General features: G+C 41.2%; 1 protein-coding gene across 4 annotated transcripts in view; it reads left to right on the plus strand.

Annotated features, from left to right (window-relative positions):
* The window catches only part of MICALL1 (MICAL like 1), a 202,886-nt gene extending 182,682 nt beyond the window's left edge, over window positions 1-20,204 (plus strand). For 2 of the 4 annotated variants that reach the window (XM_088455098.1, XM_088455095.1), the window contains 11 exons: window positions 1,132-1,478; window positions 2,064-2,127; window positions 2,247-2,569; window positions 7,172-7,602; window positions 10,025-10,159; window positions 10,849-10,975; window positions 11,053-11,143; window positions 11,849-11,922; window positions 13,619-13,733; window positions 15,095-15,141; window positions 17,986-20,204. In XM_088455098.1, coding sequence (XP_088311224.1) covers window positions 1,132-1,478; window positions 2,064-2,127; window positions 2,247-2,569; window positions 7,172-7,602; window positions 10,025-10,159; window positions 10,849-10,975; window positions 11,053-11,143; window positions 11,849-11,922; window positions 13,619-13,733; window positions 15,095-15,141; window positions 17,986-18,128 — 1,897 coding nt within the window. In that variant the 3' untranslated portion in view covers window positions 18,129-20,204. Of the gene's footprint in view, window positions 1-1,131; window positions 1,479-2,063; window positions 2,128-2,246; window positions 2,570-7,171; window positions 7,603-10,024; window positions 10,160-10,848; window positions 10,976-11,052; window positions 11,144-11,848; window positions 11,923-13,618; window positions 13,734-14,909; window positions 15,055-15,094; window positions 15,142-17,985 lie in introns of those variants that run through there. The other 2 variants (XM_088455097.1, XM_088455096.1) reach the window with 2 other exon arrangements.
* The last annotated feature ends 1,373 nt before the right edge of the window (window positions 20,205-21,577 follow it).

Here is a 21,577-nt window from a genome sequence, read left to right on the forward strand (position 1 = left end):
ACAAGCCACAAAAAAGACGTCTAGCGCTAGCAGAGTCTCATGGGACCTGGCACGTCAAGAGGGGCTTTTTAGTGTGACTGCAGCAAAGATGTATAAGGACATATCTCTAGGTCAATGAAAAGTGTAATACTGGCTCTCCAAGTTGCCCTCTTGCATAAAGAAGTGACTGTGGATTCTCTGGCATGTTTGTTAACTGTCCTAGTTATCAGCCTCAGTTGTCAGATGAGAAAACCTCAGCCACAAAACATCCATGTGACTTATGATCTAGATACTACTGAGCGCCTTTACATTCACAAAGCTGTTTGCTTGTTTGTTTTCATGAGACAAACATTCTCATGCAGTACATGAGGCTGGTGTTTTCCCTGTGTATGTATTTCATTTGTGCACGTCAGTGAAGTACGCAGACTTTATTATGTCCGTCTACCCCTTGTATGTGCTCAATATTCAAGAACCGATAACCCAGGAGAATGCAATGCTGCTATTATAGGAATGATAGACAAGCATAATGTTACAGCTCCCCACAAGCTCCCACTGCAACAAGATGATGGTGGATGATTGGGTTTCCATGGTCTCGCTGGTTGGTGTAGCACTATCCCTTTGCTAAGAAAGATGTGCATTTGTGAGCACAGCTCCGATGTAGACATGTAAGTGCCATACACAGGGCTTGCTGAGGGCCATTTTTCACTTCAGTTCAGCCCTGTATCCCACTTTTGTCTCAGTTTTTGTGACTAATACCTTGAATAGGGAGCAAATGTTGCTCTTCTGGCCTTTCTAATCCAAGAAAAGGGATGCAACTCTGTTGCCACAGAATATACCGAAATGCTGACATCCATCTTGGTCACTGTATATAAAGTGGAGAGAGAAAAAGCACCAACCAATCAGCTTCTAACTGTCATTTTTCAAACACAGCATGTAACATGGCAGAAGCTGATTGGTTAGTACTTTCTCTCTATCTCCAAGGTTTGATAGTTTTACTCCATAAAGTGGAAAACATTTCATACAGCCTCTTTATGCTTAAATATTAGGCAAACTTTACCACCTCTATCTGTGCCTCTCAGTAAACCATTTAGGATTGGTTTTGTATATAAGTTAAAAGCAAATCCACTTTATTTTCCCTTCTCATCTCTCAAGGTGTAAAGAATGCTCCAGCACGCTTCTTCCTGGTTCATACCGACCTGGTCCTGACACTGGTACATACGTGTGTACTCACCACTACCGGCCTCGGCCAGGCACTAGTAGTCCTGAGTCTGTCGACAAAAGTGTTGTGCAAAACAAAGTCCAAACCCCTGCCAAGCCACACACTCCACCAAAACCTCCACTTCCCAGCAAACCACAGAAAGCCAATGATGCTGATAGTGTGCCAGAAACCCGACCAGTGCCAACACCTAGGAGGACAAGTGATGTGATCCCTCAGCCTCTGCCGCGAGTGCGGGCAACAGCTGGGCAGAGTCCAGCAAGACCAACAAGTATTACTAATGGTAAGAGAATAAAAAAATGCATGTTTTGGGCCAAATCTATGAGACCATTGGGACATACCTACTTCTTCTGTTTCCTCCCCGGGAGGAGAAGCAGGTGGGCGGTGATAGAGGCGGGGCCGGACTTTTAGCGTCATTAAGCCCTGCCCCTCACGGTAAATTGTCGCTAACATGCCTATTTAACTAGAGGCAGGGCTAAAGGACGTGATTGTCATAGAAACGCGTCATTAAGCTCTGCCCCCTACTCGCAGACTGGCGATCCCTGGAAAAATTCTCCCCATTCTGCCCACTTCACTAGGAAGTGGGCTGGATGTGGGAGACGTGCCTACTCTTCTGGGGGTGCGGGGGGTTACCCCAAAAATCGTGAGCCTTGCGCAGGTTGCGGGAGAGTAGGAAGTATGCATTGGGATAATTTGCAAAGCATAATACACACACATACGTGGGTATATGTATAAATGTAGTGAAGAAGCGCAACACTCCAACATTAAAGCACATCAGTTTGGGGCATTACACATTATTTGTAAATATATGTGTCTGTATATGTGCAATTGTAATAAGTTTTCTACATTTCATTTCTCACCTTTTTAGGTGCACAGCATACGCTAACTCCACCTGTTCCTAAGCCAAGAGGCAGACCGAAGTCTTCTGAGGGGTAAATATCCATTATTTACCAGGAAAAGCCTAATTGGTGCTAAAAGAATATATTGAGTTTTTGTTTTTTTTCTCTCTTTGGGATCCTACTTTTTTTAAGTACTGTCGATTTTCTTTTAGGGAGGAGGAAGGAAAACCTCATAAAGACCCCCCATGGATTTCCTTGGTGCCTTCCACGGAGGTGAAAAAACGAGCTGCCCCACCACCTCCACCTGCAGTACAAAAGCAGGAAGATGTGGAACAGAGCAACATGTCAACAGAAGATAAAGCGAACCATAGTCCATCAAAGTCCAAGCACTACAACCCTTTTGAGGAAGAGGAGGAAGAAGAAGGAAGTGATAATACTTTAAAGCCAGGCCATCCGTGGTATGGAATCACCCCAACCAGCAGCCCAAAGGCGCACAAAAGACCAGCTCCTAAAGCGCCAAATGCTTCTCCATTGGGTAAGAAACACAGACTTCCTTCCACCTCATTAACCGAACATGTTGAGATGTACAGATGTGTCCACATACATCTATCCTCCATGCGCTACAAGTCTCGCCACTCATAATGCGGGAGCTCCATATACCCTGGTAGCGCTGAGCGTCTTTCGTGCAACTTTTTACCTTCAAATACGTCGTATTCACACAGTTATGAGAATAGCTAGTACAAACAGCTTCTGCTAATTAAAGCATGCCTATGTTCTGTGTGCGTCTGTGGGTGTATCTGCATGTGTAATGCTATGTTACAGTGTCAGCGGCTATAACACTGTAACGTAGCATTTCACATGCAGATACACCCGCAGACGCACACAGAACATAGGCACGCTTCATCGCAAGATTGAATACCAATACAACAAGGACCAGTAATTTGACTAGAAAAGAATGTGAAACGTTAAAAGATCTTCAGGAAACAAAATCAATTATCATCAAACCAGCAGACAAGGGGGGAGGGATAGTCATCCTGAACAAAGAGGACTATCACATGGAAGCCATTAGGATATTGGGGGATACAACAATTTGCAAACAATTAGACCATGATCCCACAGAATTATTTAAAAAGAAATTAGATCAACATATACTAAAAGGCTTGACAACAGGAATCCTGACAAAATTGGAACACAAATTCATAACAACAGATCATCCAATCATTCCGGTATTTTATTACTTACCAAAAGTTCACAAAAATTCAGTCAACCCCCCAGGAAGACCCATAATTTCTGGAATAGGATCATTGACATCGAACTTGTCAGAATATTTAGATTCCATACTTCAACCGTACGTTCACAAACAAAAAGCACATCTTAAAGACACTACACATATCCTCAATATACTACAGGACGTACAATGGGATGATGACTATTGGTTAGTCACTACAGACGTGACATCTTTATATTCAGTGATAAACCATGAACAGGGGATCAACAGCATCCGTTATCATCTAGAGAAAGATCCCAAATTACCTCCAATACAGTGCGAATTCATATTACAAAGCATAGAACATATTCTTAAATACAATTATGTCTGGTACGACAACAAATTCTACTTACAAATTACTGGTACGGCAATGGGCACGAGGTTTGCCCCAAGCTACGCCAATCTATTTATGAGTTGGTGGGAGGAGCATAACATCTGGCATACTCAAGAGCTTGGGGCAAGCCTCGTGCTTTGGAAGAGATATATAGATGACGTTTTTTTCATATGGAGAGGTGATGAAAACACCCTTAAGAATTTTCTGATCAAAATTAATAACAACTCGAACAATCTAATCTTTACAGCCAACTACAGTAAGACTGACGTCGTTTTCCTGGATCTCAATATATTCATACAGGATGGACAGATACACACCAATACTCACAAAAAGCTTGTAGATGTCAATAGCTTTATTCTTTCAACAAGCTGGCACCATCCAAACTGGCTTAAAGCCATACCCAAAGGACAGTTCCTACGTCTAAAAAGAAACTGCTCCAGACAAGTAGATTTTCTGAAACAGAGTGAAGATCTTGCCAAACAATTTGAAGAGAAAGAGTACCCACAAACCCTAATACTTCAATCACTAGAGGCAGTACAAGATAGAGACAGAGCTGATTTACTGACTCATAAAGTATCAGGCACAAATCGGGAAGGAACATCGAACGACGAAGTCAGATTCATTACACAATATTCACAACAAAGTAGACAATTAGAAAAGATCCTAAGAAAACATTGGGGAATACTCAAAGAGGATGATATGCTGGCAGGATTAATACCCAATAAACCCAAAATAACATATAGGAAGGCACCAGACCTGAGGTCTAAATTGATAAAGAACCATATTCCGCCTAAAAAAACAATACAGACCACTTTATGTACACCATCAAATGGCTTCTTCCATTGCCATTCATGCTCCGGATGCAGAAGCACAGGAGCAACAAGCACTAAACCAACTACGACATTTGAATCTTGCTCAACAGGAGATACATACAATATCAAGGAAACATTAACATGCAACCATAAGAATGTCATTTATCTTCTACAATGTACATGTCCGAAACAATATGTGGGCAGAACTACTAGACCCCTGAAAGTAAGAATTATGGAACATGTCAGAAACATAAATAAGGGATTGGACAGCCATAATTTATCCAAACATTTTAATGATCATCATGATAATAATCCAAAACATTTGAGTTTTATAGCATTACAGACAGTTGAACCAAACTGGAGAGGGGGCAATTTTGATAACTACATAAATAGAGTGGAACTAGAATGGATGTATAAATTACAAACTTTTCATCCTAAAGGTCTGAATCGTGACAATGAGGTAAAATCCATAATATGTAAAAATTAGATTACTATTCCATTCCATTCATTATGCAGACCGTATACCCCATATACCCCCTACTCGGATATGATTACAGAAGTATTGGCTTCTTTTTGCTTCACTTTCTCATATACACAATATACAATATGATAATATACTATTGAGGTCTAGGTTTGAGCTATCTATATCCCGTTAGACAATAATATAAGGAAAACTCTTATTCACCTTTATGTATCAATTACACCTCAGGTGACACCTAGGGATATATCTCCACTTGTTTATTAATTTCATCTCTATTCAGTATTTTTGGTTTAGTTATTCTTTATTTATTTATTTTCTTCATTTATTTTCTTTCTATATTTATTTATTTTCTTCATTAATTATTTAATTAATTAATTTTTTATTTATTATTTTTATTTATCTTTATTTTATCGTTTATTTGTGTGTATGTATATATATATATATATATATATATGTATACTTTGCATATATATATATGTGTAGATACATTTATACAAGCAATATCATACCTATTCATCTATGTATGTGGAACCTTATTATCCAGCCTATCAGCTACACATTATAGATAGCACGCTCAGGAGGATGTAATCACCAAGGTGACCCGCCCTCCTGTCAATCACAATTTGAACCAATCACAGACATTGTCGCTGTATTTGAAGGCTCAAGCAGCAGTACTAGAACAATTCAACTCCCAGAAGAAGACCTGACAGGTCGAAACGCGTTGGAGGAACACTGCAATCCCTATCTAACAGCGTCTCCAGTACCACATTTGCCGTCCAACTGTTTCAGCTTACCACTACCGGAACTTGAATCTACTAGCGAGCAACAGAAGCGCGCCATCACCGCCGACGAAGACCGCCGGGACCGGCAGCTTGGCATCCGGGTAAGTATCCTCTGGTGCAGTCGTCCGCGGCCCCCGGCTTGCGCAAGCCAGGACCGTAGGCACCCCTCTCCCCTGTCCGGCACCTGGTGCACGCGCACGGACCTGCCCCCTGGCAACAGGGACAGTGTCCGTGATCTCGGCACTCAGGGCGCCCGTGACGCAGAGTGATCCCCGGCGCTCGCCACAGCCAGCCTCCCCCACACTACACGGAGAATAACCCGGGCAACGTACAGACATCCACAGGACTTACAGCATACCACCGAGGTACCCCTTTGGAACTAGCGGGACGCCGCTAGATCTCCCTGACTAAACACTATACTTTAACCATCTCTATCATATTGACTATTCAGTTGGCGGCATCTAAGGTTGAGACCAGTACCAGTGCCTATTCACAAATAGATCGGCACATTTGCTATTTATATTTTGTCTACATTTGTCTATATTTTGTTTATTTTTGTTTATATTTGTTTACTTTTCCTTCTGACAATTTTGACATATTGCAGCATTGTCCATTGCAGCATTGTCCATTGTGTTTATTTGTTTGTTTCATCTGTTGGTGTATAACCAATGGTTTACAGGCACCATATTATATTGCATTACAATTGTAGTGACTATTATTGTGAAACTTTTATCAGTAAAAGCAACATTTGTTTCTTAGTTGGTACCCTCTCATCATTTTGGGTTCTACTACTTTAGAATATATTTAGAATATACAGAGTTCAGGAAATAGGTTGTGCGCAGCATCTGGTCCCCACGTTTCTCTGTATTTACCCACTGGATGAGGTCAGGCATCCCCCAGTGCAGCAGCATACCTGTGGCAAGCAGTACCATCTACACCACTTGCGCAGGACCTACAATCTCTCAAGAAATATCATTTTAATCAGCAGAAGCTGTTTGTGCTAGCTATTCGCATCACTGTGTGAATAAGACGCATTTGAAGGTAAAAGTAGCACAAAAAGACGCTCTGCGCTATCTAGTTACGCTATAGCAAGGTGCAATTAGAAGGGCTGTTTAATGCGCATGGAGGCTAGATGTATGAGGACACATCTGTAGCTTTACCCAGTTGAATAGCAGTCGGCTATCTTCAGGATTAATTGTAATTCTGCCTTGTTTATACCTGTTTGGGGAGGGGGGTATATATTTGACATTGAATATACCTAGTTTTGTTTTTGTTACTAACAAGTAAGTTCACCAGTCTTCCATTTTTATTATACAGTAATATTATTTGCTGAACATTGGTTGGCCATGTCTTTTCTAAAAGCTTTGTCTGTTCTTTTGCATGTACTGTTTCTTTTCGTTGCAGCTTTGTATTGAGTTTTAGACACTGTATACTACTCATTATCTATGTTCTTGTCTCTAGCTCGCCACTCTGGTCTTCTAGCTTCCCGCCTTTCACATTCAGAGCCTCCTTCAGGAAGCCCTTCCCCAGCTCTTAGCACAGAGAGCCTTCCCACAGAACCCTCCACAAGGGGCCACGAGTTAGAGAGTGTACCCAAGAGCTCCTCAGAACCAACCATTCACTCACCCACCACATCTGGACCACCAAATCAGGAGAGCCCAGACTTTCTTAGCCATTCCACAAATAGCCATGATCCCAGTAATCTGTCCACAAACACCAGCTTCTCCTCATCCAGCGACCTCGCCAATGCAAGTGACATGCAGGGAAGTCTGTCTCCAGCAAATAGAGACTCTTCCAGTGATAGTCTGAGGACTAGTCCCTGTCGACCAGCCCCACAACCACCTGATCCAGATCTAACGAAACCTTCTCCAGAAGTCAAACATCCAGCAAAGGTGAGCGTAACTTGTATGTAAATATTAGGCTTAAAAATCATAGCTTATAGTCAATTCTGCTGTTGTGCTTAATGAGTATGTTTTTTTATAACATATAAGCCCTGAAATTAAGCCATTCAAATACTAGTCAGATGGTTATATAGCGGTAAGTCTCCTCCACCAGGTGTGTGGTAGGGGGATGCAGCTATGTGTGGTAGATCTCATACAATGGTTTGTCATAAATTAGATTTTAAATTATATTCATATATCATTACACTCTGCGTTGACAGTTTCTATATGTGAAAAATCCATGAAGAATACATGACAAAGTAGGCTCAGATTTAATCAAGCTAACTTGTGAAACGGGCGCGTCATTGGTAGGCATGACCTCCGGGTCCCGAGGAGCGTACACGTGACCCGGCGGCCAAGCGAAGCAGCTTCCAGCCATGACTACATACACTGGACTGGTACACTCAGGCTCCAGGCTTACAGGTATTTTCAGGAGGCTCTCTCATCCCTGCCTATACTGACTATAACCATTTGATGAGTTTTTATACGGTTCAATTTATGGGCTTATATGTCACGTAATGGTTATGTAAACACCCCTGACACAACTAATATGGACAGGTGTTATTTTGGTATAATTACTTTATATTTTTCATGCATGCTTTGTATACTGGTACCCACAACAAATGTGAATTGGGATATTGGATCCTTGAATATAACATTGAGACATTACCTCTTCTGGATACCCAGTATAAACCAATATTGAGCTGACTTTATATGAGGACATTTTACCTCGGACAATGATATATGAACATTTAGTGTATACTTTGTATAGCACCACACTTTTATTGTTTAACTAGTATATAAAAAGTTAAATTTTTGAATTATCCATTCTACAAACAAAAGAGTGAACTAAAAAGCGACTTTTCTTCAGTTGGACCTATCTTGTGGTCCATCATTGCTCTTGGGTATACTGTACTTTTCTTCATGGTGCAGCCCCAATCGTCTATGTAAATCAACAAAGGATTACCCTGTATAATGAATACTTTATTGGTTGGTTACTAGATATTACATACATTTATTTTCTATTACTGTGCACATTTCCAAAAGGTGCCCATCCACTAGACGACAGGCAAAAGACTGCACGATTACGACATTGTAATCGTGCAGTCGTTTGTCTGTCTGTGATGTGCCTATACTGAATGAGCAGTCGTTCAATGAAGGCACATCAGTCATCTGCAAACATTTTGAACCTGACGATATCGTGAGGTTGTACAACATATTTGTATGATGATAGATGTCTAAACGACCAGCGGGAGCACGCATTGCTGGTCGTTTTAGATATTGTTTAAAACAATCTGCAAATGATTTTCAAACGATTATCTAATGATATCGTTATCGTTCGATCGCTCAATTTAATTGTCTAGTGGATAGGCATCTTAAGTTCTCTCCTTTCAGGATACGTGACATAACCAGAACAAGTTAGCACAGTATGGAAGTACAGCTAATAGCATTAATGAATGTATAAAAAAAAAAAAAAAAAAAGATTGTGGGATAACCAGTTTTGGTTAACAAGACCTGAAATAAAAGGTTTAGTATTCGGGTGGTCTAGTGCATGCCCAGCTTAGGCAGGTCATACCAATACCAACAAATCTAAAATCTCATCCAGAATGATATATAATTATATTATTTTTCCTATAGCCAGAGCCTGAAAAACCTTATATTTCCAGGTCTTTTATTTATATTTCCAGGTCTTTTATTTATATTTCCAGGTCTTTGGTTAATTTATTTTGCATGCAAATTTTCCAAGACTTCACTTTCATATAGACTTACCAGCCAAGCTATTGTTGTTGTTTTCACATATGGTTGGCATGCATGTTAGTCATAGATCTGCATATCTATGTTTAGAGCCACACGTATCTATAGCTACACTGAATAAACAACTCCACCATTACTTACCTGTTTACTCAAGCATTTCCCCAATGTCCCTTTAGTACCTAAAAAAAAAATACAAACTAAATACTTGGTTCTCTTTTCTGTTTTACGCTTATTTTGTATATTGTGTTTTTTTTAATGCAAATGTAAAGCACTTTGAGTCCTATTGGAAGAATAGTGCTATATAAATAACATTATTATTGTTATTTATTATTGATAAAATAGTGCAGAGCACCTAATCTTGGGGCACACAGGGTCACCCTATGGTATCTAAAAACTTTGTAGATAGCCTTGTATAAAATACAATACATAGACATCTGCAATGACTGGACACCTTTCCTATTGACAAGTGCTGTGACAGGCAGCGTGTGGGTGTAGTGTTGCTGATAGCTAATCACATCTGTTACCACAGTGATACATAGCATTTATGCAGATGAAGCTACTGTTTTGTGGATAAGAAAACAACTTGGTGATTTATGTCTGCCACTCACTATTCTTTCAGGCCTTATGCAAAGAGAACCCCTTTAACAGGAAGGCCTCCCCGGTCACTTCTCCGACCAACAGAAAAACCAAGAAAGGACCCAAACCGGCCCGTCCGCCTGCCCCTGGGCATGGCTTCCCTCTTATCAAACGCAAGGTGAGACCAAGAGTACTTCATTCCTTATTTACCATGCACTCTGGGAAAGTAAGCTCTATTTGCAAATCTCTGATTGAGGGATTTACAAGGCTCCAATGTTCACTTAAATCTCTGATGATTGATTGAAGATCATTGCATGTGCAGGAGCCGCACTGTGCATATGCAGATCAGGGCCTGCATTGTCGCTCGCAGTGCCCCAAAACCTGAAGCGCGATTGACATTGTGCTGGCGTTTGGGGACGGTCAGTGTTAAAGAAAACGGGGGAATTTCGGTCCCATTTTCTGGGTGCGTCGAAGCCTTTGGCTGCGTCCTCGGGCACATCTTCTCTGGCTATGGCAGCGTGATTTTTCCAGACATCCTGAGTGACCTGAGGGTTACTCAGATGTTTATGCAGTTGATCCAATGGATACGTCTTTGGACGCAGTAGCGGATCACAGAGCCGACAGTGAGCGTCTTTTATATATTTTAGCACAGCCACTGCGTACAAAGATGCAGCAACTGTGATTTAGCGTACATCTCTAAATCAGGCCCTATGTTAGGGATTTAGAGGATATACAGTTAATTTAAGAGGAATGGTTGAGATCTTCGTTTTTTGTAAGATGCTCAGATTCAGTATTTTGAATCACTTATTTTTAATTTATTTTCCTTTTTTTTTTTTTCCCAATTCTCTGCCTACTCACCATCCACAGGTCCAAGCTGATGACTACATTCCAGAAGATGAGATTCAGCTGGAGATGGAGACAATTGAACTAAGGCTCGATGAGCTGGAGCGGCGTGGCGTGGAGCTGGAGCACAAACTGCGCAGGCTGGAGAATGGTGAGAAGGAGGAGAGATGTTTGCTAAGGAGTAAATTGAAAGGGAGGTAGCTTTGTAATTGTGCCCTCTTAACACAGAGACGGAAGAGGACACTTTGTTGGTGGATTGGTTCAAATTGATCCAAGAGAAGCACACCCTGGTGCGCAGAGAGTCTGAGCTTGTGTACACGTGAGTATATCTGCTGTCATCCTATGTCTTCAGTAGTATCAGGGCCAGGAAAGAATAGCTGGGCCTTCTTGGCCACACCTTTTATAACATCATAAACAAGATGTAAAAGAATGAAGGTCCGGTCTCTGCTGGATACCAAGTGATGGGACACTGCTATTAGGTCAGGCCATAGCCGGGACATTGCTATTAGGTCAGGTCACAGCCTGGAGCCAGTTAGAGGAAGATTGTCAGCAGTGGATTGGTGGCTGATGGCATCATTAACTTGTTTTTTTCAACTAAGTATTTTTTTTTTATTTTTTTTATAACCTTTTTACATAACATCAATACATACTATACACATACAATAAAGAAGATTTTAGTATTTTTATTGAAATTTTAACATGAAAACACAATCAAACAGTAAAAGAAAATATAAGAAACAATGCCATTAAGCAGCACAGGCATCAAAGATGCAGCCATGTATGATAACATAGGAAAACAGAGCAAGGAGAAAACCATGGGGCAATCAGTAAAGCAAATGAATACGGTAGAGAGAGAAAAAAATTCCAGTATAGATTTTAGCAAAGTCACCACATAAATATAAAAGTGCAGACCTAAAGAAAATGTAACACAAAATAAAGAAAGGGGGGGCAGAGACACCCACGGACCAAAAAACAATAAAGGTATAATTAACCTATTACATTTGTGTCTCTCTTATCCTGTCAGCACCAAACAGCAGAGTCTGGAGCAGCGTCAGGCAGATGTGGAGTATGAGCTTCGCTGCCTCCTGAATAAACCAGGTACATTTAACTTCAGTAAATTGGGTCAGGAGAACATCCCTATGTGTCTCTCTACATTGTTTCATGACCATCCCTATGTGTCTCTATACAGGGCCGGTGCTAGGGTGTTCAGCGCCTCCTGCAACCTATATATTTTCACCCTCCCATTTTTTTTTATAAAGGGACGCACTGCGCCAAAGGTGCTGCAAGAAAAGGGGCATAGTCTCACAAGGAAGGGTTGTGGCCACACAATAGTACCCCCAATTCAAATTACGCCACACACTAGTTCAATCGTATTCACATTCCACTGCACGTAGTGCCCCTGAATCACAGTACACCACATAGTAGTGTCCCTTATTCACTTTACGCCACACAGTAGTGCCCCTTACGTTATGCCACACAGTAGTGCCCCTTATACGCATAATGTCATAGTGGTGGGTGGCCCTTATACACATAATGCCTCAGTGGAAGTGCCCCTTATACACATAATGCCACACAGTAGTGCCCCTTATACACAATGCCCACAGTAGTAGTGCCCCTTACACACAATGCCCACAGTAGTAGTGCCCCTTACACACAATGCCCACAGTAGTAGTGCCCCTTACACATAATGCCACACAGACACACAGCACTGTACTTAACTGAAGCCCCGCTCCTGCACCGTCCGTCAGCTCCTCACGCTCGGCGCTATGGGAAAGACGTCATGGCCTTTACACACACTGCAGGAGCAGGAAGGCGGAGCTCAGGAGTGAGCTCCAGCCTCTGTCTACAGGGAAGGAGCTGCCAGGCACCAGCTGGTAACAAAATCTCAGTGGGCTCCTGGCAAATGAAGAAGGCAGCGGTGGCACCTCTCCAGCCCAGCGGCTCGGTGCTACGGAGGGTCATTTTACTGCATCGATCTACATTGTTTCATGACTATCCCTATGTGTCTCTATACATTGTTTCATAACTATCCCTATGTATCTATTCATTGTTTCATGACCTCTTTATAGGGATATTGGGAGTTGTCTGTATTTATTCATATGTGTAGTTCTCCTAAATTAATTTATTTTCAATTGGTCTTTTCAAAGTTTATAATTTGCAGTGTGTTTGCATTTATACGCATCCAATACTGCTTACTTTACCAAATTAAAATTAAATATTTTCGATATGGTTGAAAAGTTGCTGTGCTTTGGCAATTTGTACAATTTAAACAAAGCATTTAAGGTATTAGAGTACCCTAGTTTCACTCAGCAAGAACACCTTTACAAAAGCACAATTCTACTGTACACTAAGGCCCCTATTTATTATTGCCCTACGCCCTAAACAATAGTTACTTAACGGAGCATATATAGGCAATTTGGAATATTTATTTTCTGAGCTATTTTTTATGGGGAAGACACTGGAACATGGGCTTCCATAACAGCCTGTTCTGGAAAAATTATTGCTTACGCTATCAATTTTCTTTGATTCTCCTCTCCACAAAAAAATATTTGTTTATGTACCATATAGTGGTTAATGCCATCTGCTAATGGGGCCATGCTCTGAAAGCCAAGCTTTTCAGCGAATGTTAAGAGGGGCATTATTGCAGTCCGCATAGAAAGCTAAGGGGACTGCTGCTGCGATTGTTAGGAGAAGAGATGGAAAGCTGCCTTCTTAAATAGATCCGATACTCTAAATGATGGCAATTTTTACTTTCATAAGTAGGCCCCTAATTATTATTGGTTATCTCCCACAGAAAAAGACTGGCTGGACGAAGACAAGGAGCGAGAGCAGGTACTAATGCAAGAGCTGGTGACTCTTATTGAGCAGAGAAACGCTATTGTCAAGTGCCTCGATGACGACAGGCAAAGGTGCAAAACCTAATATACTATACCAGGAATAAAGCTATACATTGGGTGGCTTCATGTTGGATCATTTATTACTGCATAAAGTACTGTTTGTTTGTGGGGTACTTTGTTTTTATTCCTGTAGTTGTGTGTTAGATTATATGCACTTTTAACATATTTCATTTTAGTTTCTTTAATGTATTTCATTTGTTCTACATATGATTTATATGATACCATTTTCATCCCAGCTATTACTGCCTTCCTTTCTAGGCTCACAGTAGTTAGTGCCAACTTTTCCATAGGCAGGGGGGGTCTGGGGAAGGATTATCCTGGCCTAGGTCTTTGTAGTTGCCCAGGAGTACAGGAAAGGCATACCCATGAAAGCCACAACCATGCCACTCTTTGTTGGGCTCTGTTGCTTTGCGGGGCCATATGTACATATACACAACTAGGGGCATAGCCACACCCCCTCAAGTCACCACACCCACCTATACCTAGCCCCCATCAGTACCATGTGCTTTTAATGCTTTAAGCCTAATACTGTGATTGTTCTGCAATGTCCATTTCTTCATAGGCACTTGCATAAAGAATGAATAGCATATGTGCACTGTCCCTAGTCTAATACCTAACATCCTTTATTCTATATATTTGTGTGTGTTCTCCTCTCTGTGTCTAATTTCATTTCCAAGCTAGAGTAGCAGCTCCAGTAATGGTGCATACACACGGTCAGATTTTTATTCAGATCTGAACGATAACTATTTAAAAAATCGTTCATATCTGAAGGAAAATCTGACATATCTGTCAGATGAACGATGCGCGTTCCCGATGGTCAGATAATGATATCTGACATCTGATCTGTTTGCAGTCAGACTTGGACGATTCCATTCATTTTAATGCAGTCAAAAATCGTTCAAATCATTCATCTGACAGATCTGACAAATCTGACCGTGTGTATGCTCCATAAGATGGTGCATTGGACGATTGCATACAGTAGATACTGTATAACCTGCTTTATGAAGCACAAGCATAACCCTCATATCATTAAGAAATAGCATTGACATGGCAGGCCACTACTTGCTGCTTAATGACTACAAGTTCAGCTTGGAGTCTGGACTTACTTTGTAATTTACACAATCCATATTATATCCTTATAATCCTATTTAATTGTAATTATACTGTTTTTTTTTAAATGATGTTTAGATCACCATGATTTCATCATTGGGTGCAATCTTAGTAGCACTGCTGACAAAGGAATCAGCCAGCTCCTGGCTCCCACTGATGGCAATGGTCGGTGTGTTCCAATAGTAACTCCGTGCAGCTTTTATATTGATGCTTGGAACATAATATAAACACGTTCACTTATTTGTTGCTTGATTTTTTTGCAGGGAGGAGGAAGAAGACAAGTTAATAGAAGCAATGATCCAAAAGAAAGGTAAGGGGATTGGATGTTTGTGTGTGAGAATTATGGGCTTCATTCACAGTAGACTGCAATTTAGCTGGATTGTAAGCATACATTTTTGGCAGCAGGATTGCAGCTTTGAGCTGTATGTATTTTAAGAAATACACAAATCAGAATACATAGTAAATAATCAGGCAGCATCATGACACATTATAAGGGGGACATTCAGTTTAGCGTGATGTGTGTCAGGTGTCTCTGTATCTTACTTTTCCCACACTGCATAACAGAGCCGGCCATAACCAGTTTGATGCCCATGGCAATATTTTGGGTGTGCCCCCTAGCACCATTGATAGTTCCTCCTCTGACCCAGCACCCCTCTCCAAGCACAGCACCAATCAACCAGCTGTACAGATCACAGCAGCAGCCAGCAACATCCATCACCCCTCACCTATTGCAATCCTCATCCACAGAGCTTTAACTAGACATTTTAGTGTCCTGTGCCAGCAAGAGCATTGGCGCACCCAACCCCCTGTTGTCTCCCTGCAGGCAGGCCCAGGCTACTGGATGCCGCAAAGGTCCAAGGGAGGAGGAGCTGCTGTGGCTGGGCGTGCCCGGCAGCCCTCCTCCAATGGCAATTTTTGTTACTGCCCGCTGCCCCCACTGTCTCTGCTCCCCAGTGCCGCTGCTGCCGGCTCTATGAGCTGCCGCCGATCAGAGCTGAGCTAAGGCCTCCGATCACGTTAGGACAGCAAGAGCAGAGGTGCGTCCGGCTGTCTCGGTCCCATCATTGTACGCTGTCAAGCTGAGTTGGCCCTAGGCTTGGAATGCATGCCCCTAGGCATTTGCCTAATTTGTCTATGCCTAGGGCCAGCTGTGCTGCATAGAGAATCTTCGGAAAATAAGTGGAGATGATTTACCGTACGAAGCAGTAATCTGTGCTATATTGTGGCGATGTCCCAGGACACACACCACTCTTTGTGTATTGACCTCTTTCAGTATTTTAACCTGCATCTTTGTTAGGATTGTTCTTTTTTTAATTCAGGATAAAATAAAATAAATTTCCTATGGATTTATGCAGCTCTTATAATGGGATGTAGTTGATAAGCTGGCGGACGGGATGCCGGCAGTCGAAATACTGATGCCAGAATCCCGCCGCCGGGCATACTGGCGATAGCCCAATGGACATCAGGATACCTGCGTCGGAAGCACGAACGTCCGTACGGCGGTAAGTATGTGCGCTTAGCCGGGGATATGGGGGGGTTAGGTATAGGCACCCCCGGTGGGACTTAGGGTTAGGCACTCCCAGGGGGAGGTCAGGGTTAGACAACCCCCTGGGAGGGTTAGGTTTAGGGTGCGGGAAAGGGGGGTTAGGGTTAGGCACCACTAAGGGAGGGTTAGGGGGGGGAGAGGGGAGAGTTAGGGCACTTACCACCTCTAGTCGGGATCTTCACCATTCGGCTTTTCACTGTCACTATTCAGCCGCTGGCATCTCATACCTATTCCCTTAAAATGGTACCTAGGGATCTGGGAGAGTATTAGGGAAAAAAAAGACAAAATGTAATGTTCAGTTTATGCATGGATTTTGTCTTTATTCTATTATTGCTTGGTTGATTTGTTTTGTTACTATTGAGTAATTTTGAAATACTTGTTCAAGTAGGCTGTAGCTGCCAGGGTATGCTTACACTTACTGTTCCATAAGCACCAGCTCGCTCTGGCAGCTATAGGTATGATGAAGCTTGTCGTTCTATAGCCACCAACATGCCAAAGCAATGGCTTTCTGGGACCTGTAGTTCCTTAGATGTACTGAATAATTTTCAGTTTTTATATTATTACCTGGGCCCCCATAGATATCAAGATGTGCTATTTTGCGAGTCAGAAGTGGTCTGGTCTGATTTAGAGATCACTGGGTGAATTCAGCCCTGTGCTAAACAGGTTTGGGCTGGTTTTACATGGTGACCCCACATTGCAGGTCTCTCTGTTATAGTGGCACTAGGATGGCATAGCATAGTCCTGGTAGCTGTTTGCACAATGGGACCTATAGACTTATTTTCAATGGGTGCAGGATGTGCAGTACACACAGCCCCTGTGTCCAGGCCCCACACCGCACACTCTGCATCCAAAGTACACCTACCTGGTGCGGGTAAGTGGGCCCCCCTCCACCTCATCTTCATAGTGACATATTCGGAAATATGGCCCCACGCAGTGAAAGCAAAGACTCCAGCACTGCCAGAGTATTTGCTGGTTTGTGTGCATGCGCCATCTTCCTGAATATAATAACTAGTAAAGAAATCTGGCAATCATCAGCATGTATTGTATTGTATCCCCATTAATATGATTTTTTTTCACTTTTTCCACATTGCTACTAGATTTGTAGATATCATCTTGATAGTTTCATGCAACAAAAGATAAGGTTGTTAAGCTGATATATCATTATATTATACACTTATGTTAATTTCAAGTAGATGCCCCTTTTCACAAAAGTGGCTTAATATCTTTCAATAACTGTGAATTTCAGCATTAAAAAGATTGTGTTGCACTTTCAGAGAAAACAAATGGCATGAATAGTCCATATGGCTCTCTTCACATATAACCTGCATTAAATCATTGATAGAGAATACTTTCAGAGAGAACCAGGGCTATGGCCCTGAGGCTTAGCTCTAACTAAAAATTTACAGGGGATGGGTCAAGTATTTCTTTTATCTGACATGGCGGGCTGTGTTTGGAATCACACTGTAAGTTCTTTGATGTGGTTTGTGGTCCTCCTTCCTATTAGATCTTGCTTTCTCTCATTTCACATGTTCTGCTATAACTTTTCTCTCCTGCCCTTACTACCAGTCTCCACACAATGTACTCTATCTCCTTTCTTATGTCTTTCAGATTTCCATACAGATCCTCGTAAGAAGAAGAAAGGGAAATTCAAGCACATGAAAGTTCTCAAGCTCCTTTCTCCAAAACAAGATGCAAAAGCTAAGAGCCCAAAGGACAAAAACCGAGAGCAATTAGGCGGGGCAAAGAGGTAGACTGGACTAAAAGTGTGGATGTGCGACCTGCCACCTGTACCTTCCTATCCATGAAAGACTATACTGACCACCTCCTGATGCACATTACAGGAGTCTCTATCGACACAATATAAATTAGCAACCTGCATTGGAACAAATAAGTGTTCATTATTCCAGATCTACTGAAGAGACGTGCTTAACCCAGTGTCTGACTGTCAAAAACAGCTTATTCACTCAGTATATTTAGCCATAATTTATCAAGTAGTGCTTGAAGGTCAATAATCTGGTGGTATGAGGGCCTTTTGTGCTCTCCAACCGCTCCTTGGTTCTTCATCAGTCAGCCTAAGAGCTAATTAACGCTGCTTAGTTAACGGTTTTTCTTTTCCATTGAAATTGTCAAATCTTTTCTCCATTTGCATAAACATAACAAATAGTCTGTGTTCCCTGCTTTTGGAGAACGCTTGTCTGAATGCAGAAATCAATTCTAACTCTGTATGCATATTTGTTAAGCAACGTGTTCATATGACTCCCAGTCAACTCATTTGCTTGGAAAAAAAAATAGTCAAAAATTAAGATACAGCCTTTAAATCCTGCAGCTGAATTTTGTTGCTTACTAAGTTTGGTTTATCATCTTTCAAGGAGTCTACTAATACCGTTTTAGCAGAGAACTCAGTTGTAGCTCAACATTCCTTAAATTTCTTTACAACCATTAGCTGATATCATATTGTGAGTCATTCTTTTTAACTCTTGTGCTATCATGCATGGCCAATTTGCTGAAAATGCATTAATGCAGTTGTTCACATTCCCATCATCTAATATTTCTTTTCTGGTGGATGCTTTATTCTAACTATTTGCAGCAAAGGAGCCATGCAGGATTTGCTGTCACCAGTGGTTTAGCCCTATGCAGCTGGCACCCACCCAAAGTAGAGTCCAGGAATTGCCTAGGTCCCGATTACCAGGATGTGTGAGATTCCATCAAACTTTTTATTTTATATTTTCTTAACTAAAGCTGTGCCAGAACAAATCATGCGGATTACTGTCTAGCAAAGGCTGCCTATGAGAAAAAAGTTATGGCTGTTTTAATTACATGTTATGGAGCCAAATGAATAACGAATGCCCTCTAGTGATATTAGTGGCAGATCTGCACAAAGATGGATTCTCACTGTGAAAGCAAAGCTATTAGCTAAACATTAACTTTTGCTCCGTGAGCAAAGCTTCTTTAGCCACTAGAATTTATATTTATCTGGCTCCAACATCCCTACTGATTTTGATGATAAAGGTGTTAATGACCATGTAAACAGAGAAAAAAATTAATTCAAATCTGACTCTTAATAGTATATTGCATTTCTGAGAAAACAGATTTGTGACGAGTTTTAACAAAGAACAATGCAAATATTTGACTTAAATATGTTTTAAGAGTTAAAAATGCACCTTTCTAAACAGTGGAAACTGATACATTGATACTATGTAATGCCAAACTTCTGTAGTATATTATAAACTAATGTTAACTTGTCATAACTTTGACAATAGCTGTCCTGGATGGTAAGGTTTATCTGCGTCAAATTGCTATTGGTATACTAAAGGAAAGTCACCTGACTTCTTGTCTGCATTGCCCACTTTTTAAGTCCCTTTGTAAGTGCACACAATGCTTAATATGATAATCTAGACCACAGGTTCTCAAACTCTGTCCTTAGGACCCCAACAGTGCATGTTTTTCAGGTCTCCTCACAGAATCACAAGTGAAATAATTAGTTCCACCTGTGGATCTTTTAAAATGTGTCAGTGAGTAATGATTACACCTATGCACTGGCTGGGTGACCTGCAAAACATGAACTGTGTGGGGTCCTGAGGACCGAGTTCGAGAACCACTGGTCTAGACTATCATCTCTGTTACTTAAAGTGTCCAATGGCGTCCCCGCCTCTCTCAGCCTTGTGGTAACACACCCAGCCTGCAGCCTATGACTGTTACACTGTTCTTGCCTTTTAGCGCTGTTTGTGTTTTTTTTTTTTTTTATAATAATTAAATTATTGCACTGTTTATAACTGTTTGGAAAAAAGCCTTCTGTATCAGAATAAAATGAAGGGACGATATAATAACTGTTCTAATTGTGTTATTACCTAGGCTGAAAGGATGTGATATATTTTAATAAAAAAAACATTTACAATAGTGTGCTAAACAGTCTTACATGCATACAGCTGTAAGGGGATGTACATGGGAACACAGCAGCTGTAACAAGTCACTCAGCACATTTCAGGCTTCTTAATGGCTATTCTTTAAGAGTGCACCATGAATTGTTTGCCCATTTTAAATGTGCTTTTTCTGTGATGCTGCATAGTTTCACAGACGTGTAAAATGACATCTTCTGACTGGAATTACTCTAGGCATAAATGAGGCCCACCATGTATACTGTCTTACTCACTCCTCACACCAAATTATTCACAACATTGCTGATCAATATTTTCCTTTCTCTTATTTTGATCTGTAAGTCTTTCTCCATAAAAAGGGTAAAGTCGTGTTGGAGGGGACAGATTTATCCCTGATCATATTGTAGTGAGAGTTTCCATTTCCACTAGGCATATTCTCCACTCACAAGCACATAAATGTGCACAGCACATACAATGGATACACTGGTGCTTGAAAGTTTGTGAACCCTTCAGAATTTTCTATATTTCTGCTGAAATTTGGCCTAAAACTGCTTCAGATTTTCACACAAGTTCTAAAATTAGACAAAGAGAACCAATAGACATGCTCATTTTTTGAGGAAAATGATCCAATATCATATATCTGAGCGTGTGAACCTTTGCGTTCAGTATCTGGTATGACCCCCTTGTGCAGCAATAACTGCTTCTAATCGTTTTTGGTAATTGCTTATTAGTCCTGAACATTGGCTTGGAGGAATTTTACCCCATTCCCCCGTACAAAACAACTTGTACTGTTATGTTGGTTGATTTCCTCCCATGAACTGCTTGCTTCAGGTCCTTACACAACATTTCGATTGAATTAAGGTCAGGACTTTGACTTGGCCATTCCAAAACTTTAAATTTATTTTTCTATAACCATTCTTTGGTCGAATGACTTGTGTGCTCAGGGTCGTTGTCTTCCTGCATGACCCACGTTCTCTTGAGATGCAGCTCATGGACAGATGTCCTGACATTTACCTTTAGAATATTCTGGTATAATAAAGAATGAATTGTCCCATCAATGATGGCAAGTCGTCCTGGGCCAGATGTAGCAAAACAGGCCCAAGGCATGATACCACCACCGTGTTTCACAGATGGTATGAGGATTTTATGCTGGAATGCAGTGTTCTCCTTTCTCAAAAAATAACGCTTCTCATTTAAACCAAAAAGCTTTATTTTGGACTCATCTGTCCACAAAACATTGTTCCAATAGTCTTCTGGCTTGTCCAGGTGATCTTAAGCAAACTACAGAGGGGCAGCAATGTTATTTTTGGATGCTTTCTCCTTGC

The sequence above is a fragment of the Taudactylus pleione genome, unplaced genomic scaffold (genome assembly GCF_031769625.1).
Source record: "Taudactylus pleione unplaced genomic scaffold, aTauple2 ptg000642l, whole genome shotgun sequence".
In the NCBI taxonomy this organism is placed as follows: Eukaryota; Metazoa; Chordata; class Amphibia; order Anura; family Myobatrachidae; genus Taudactylus; species Taudactylus pleione.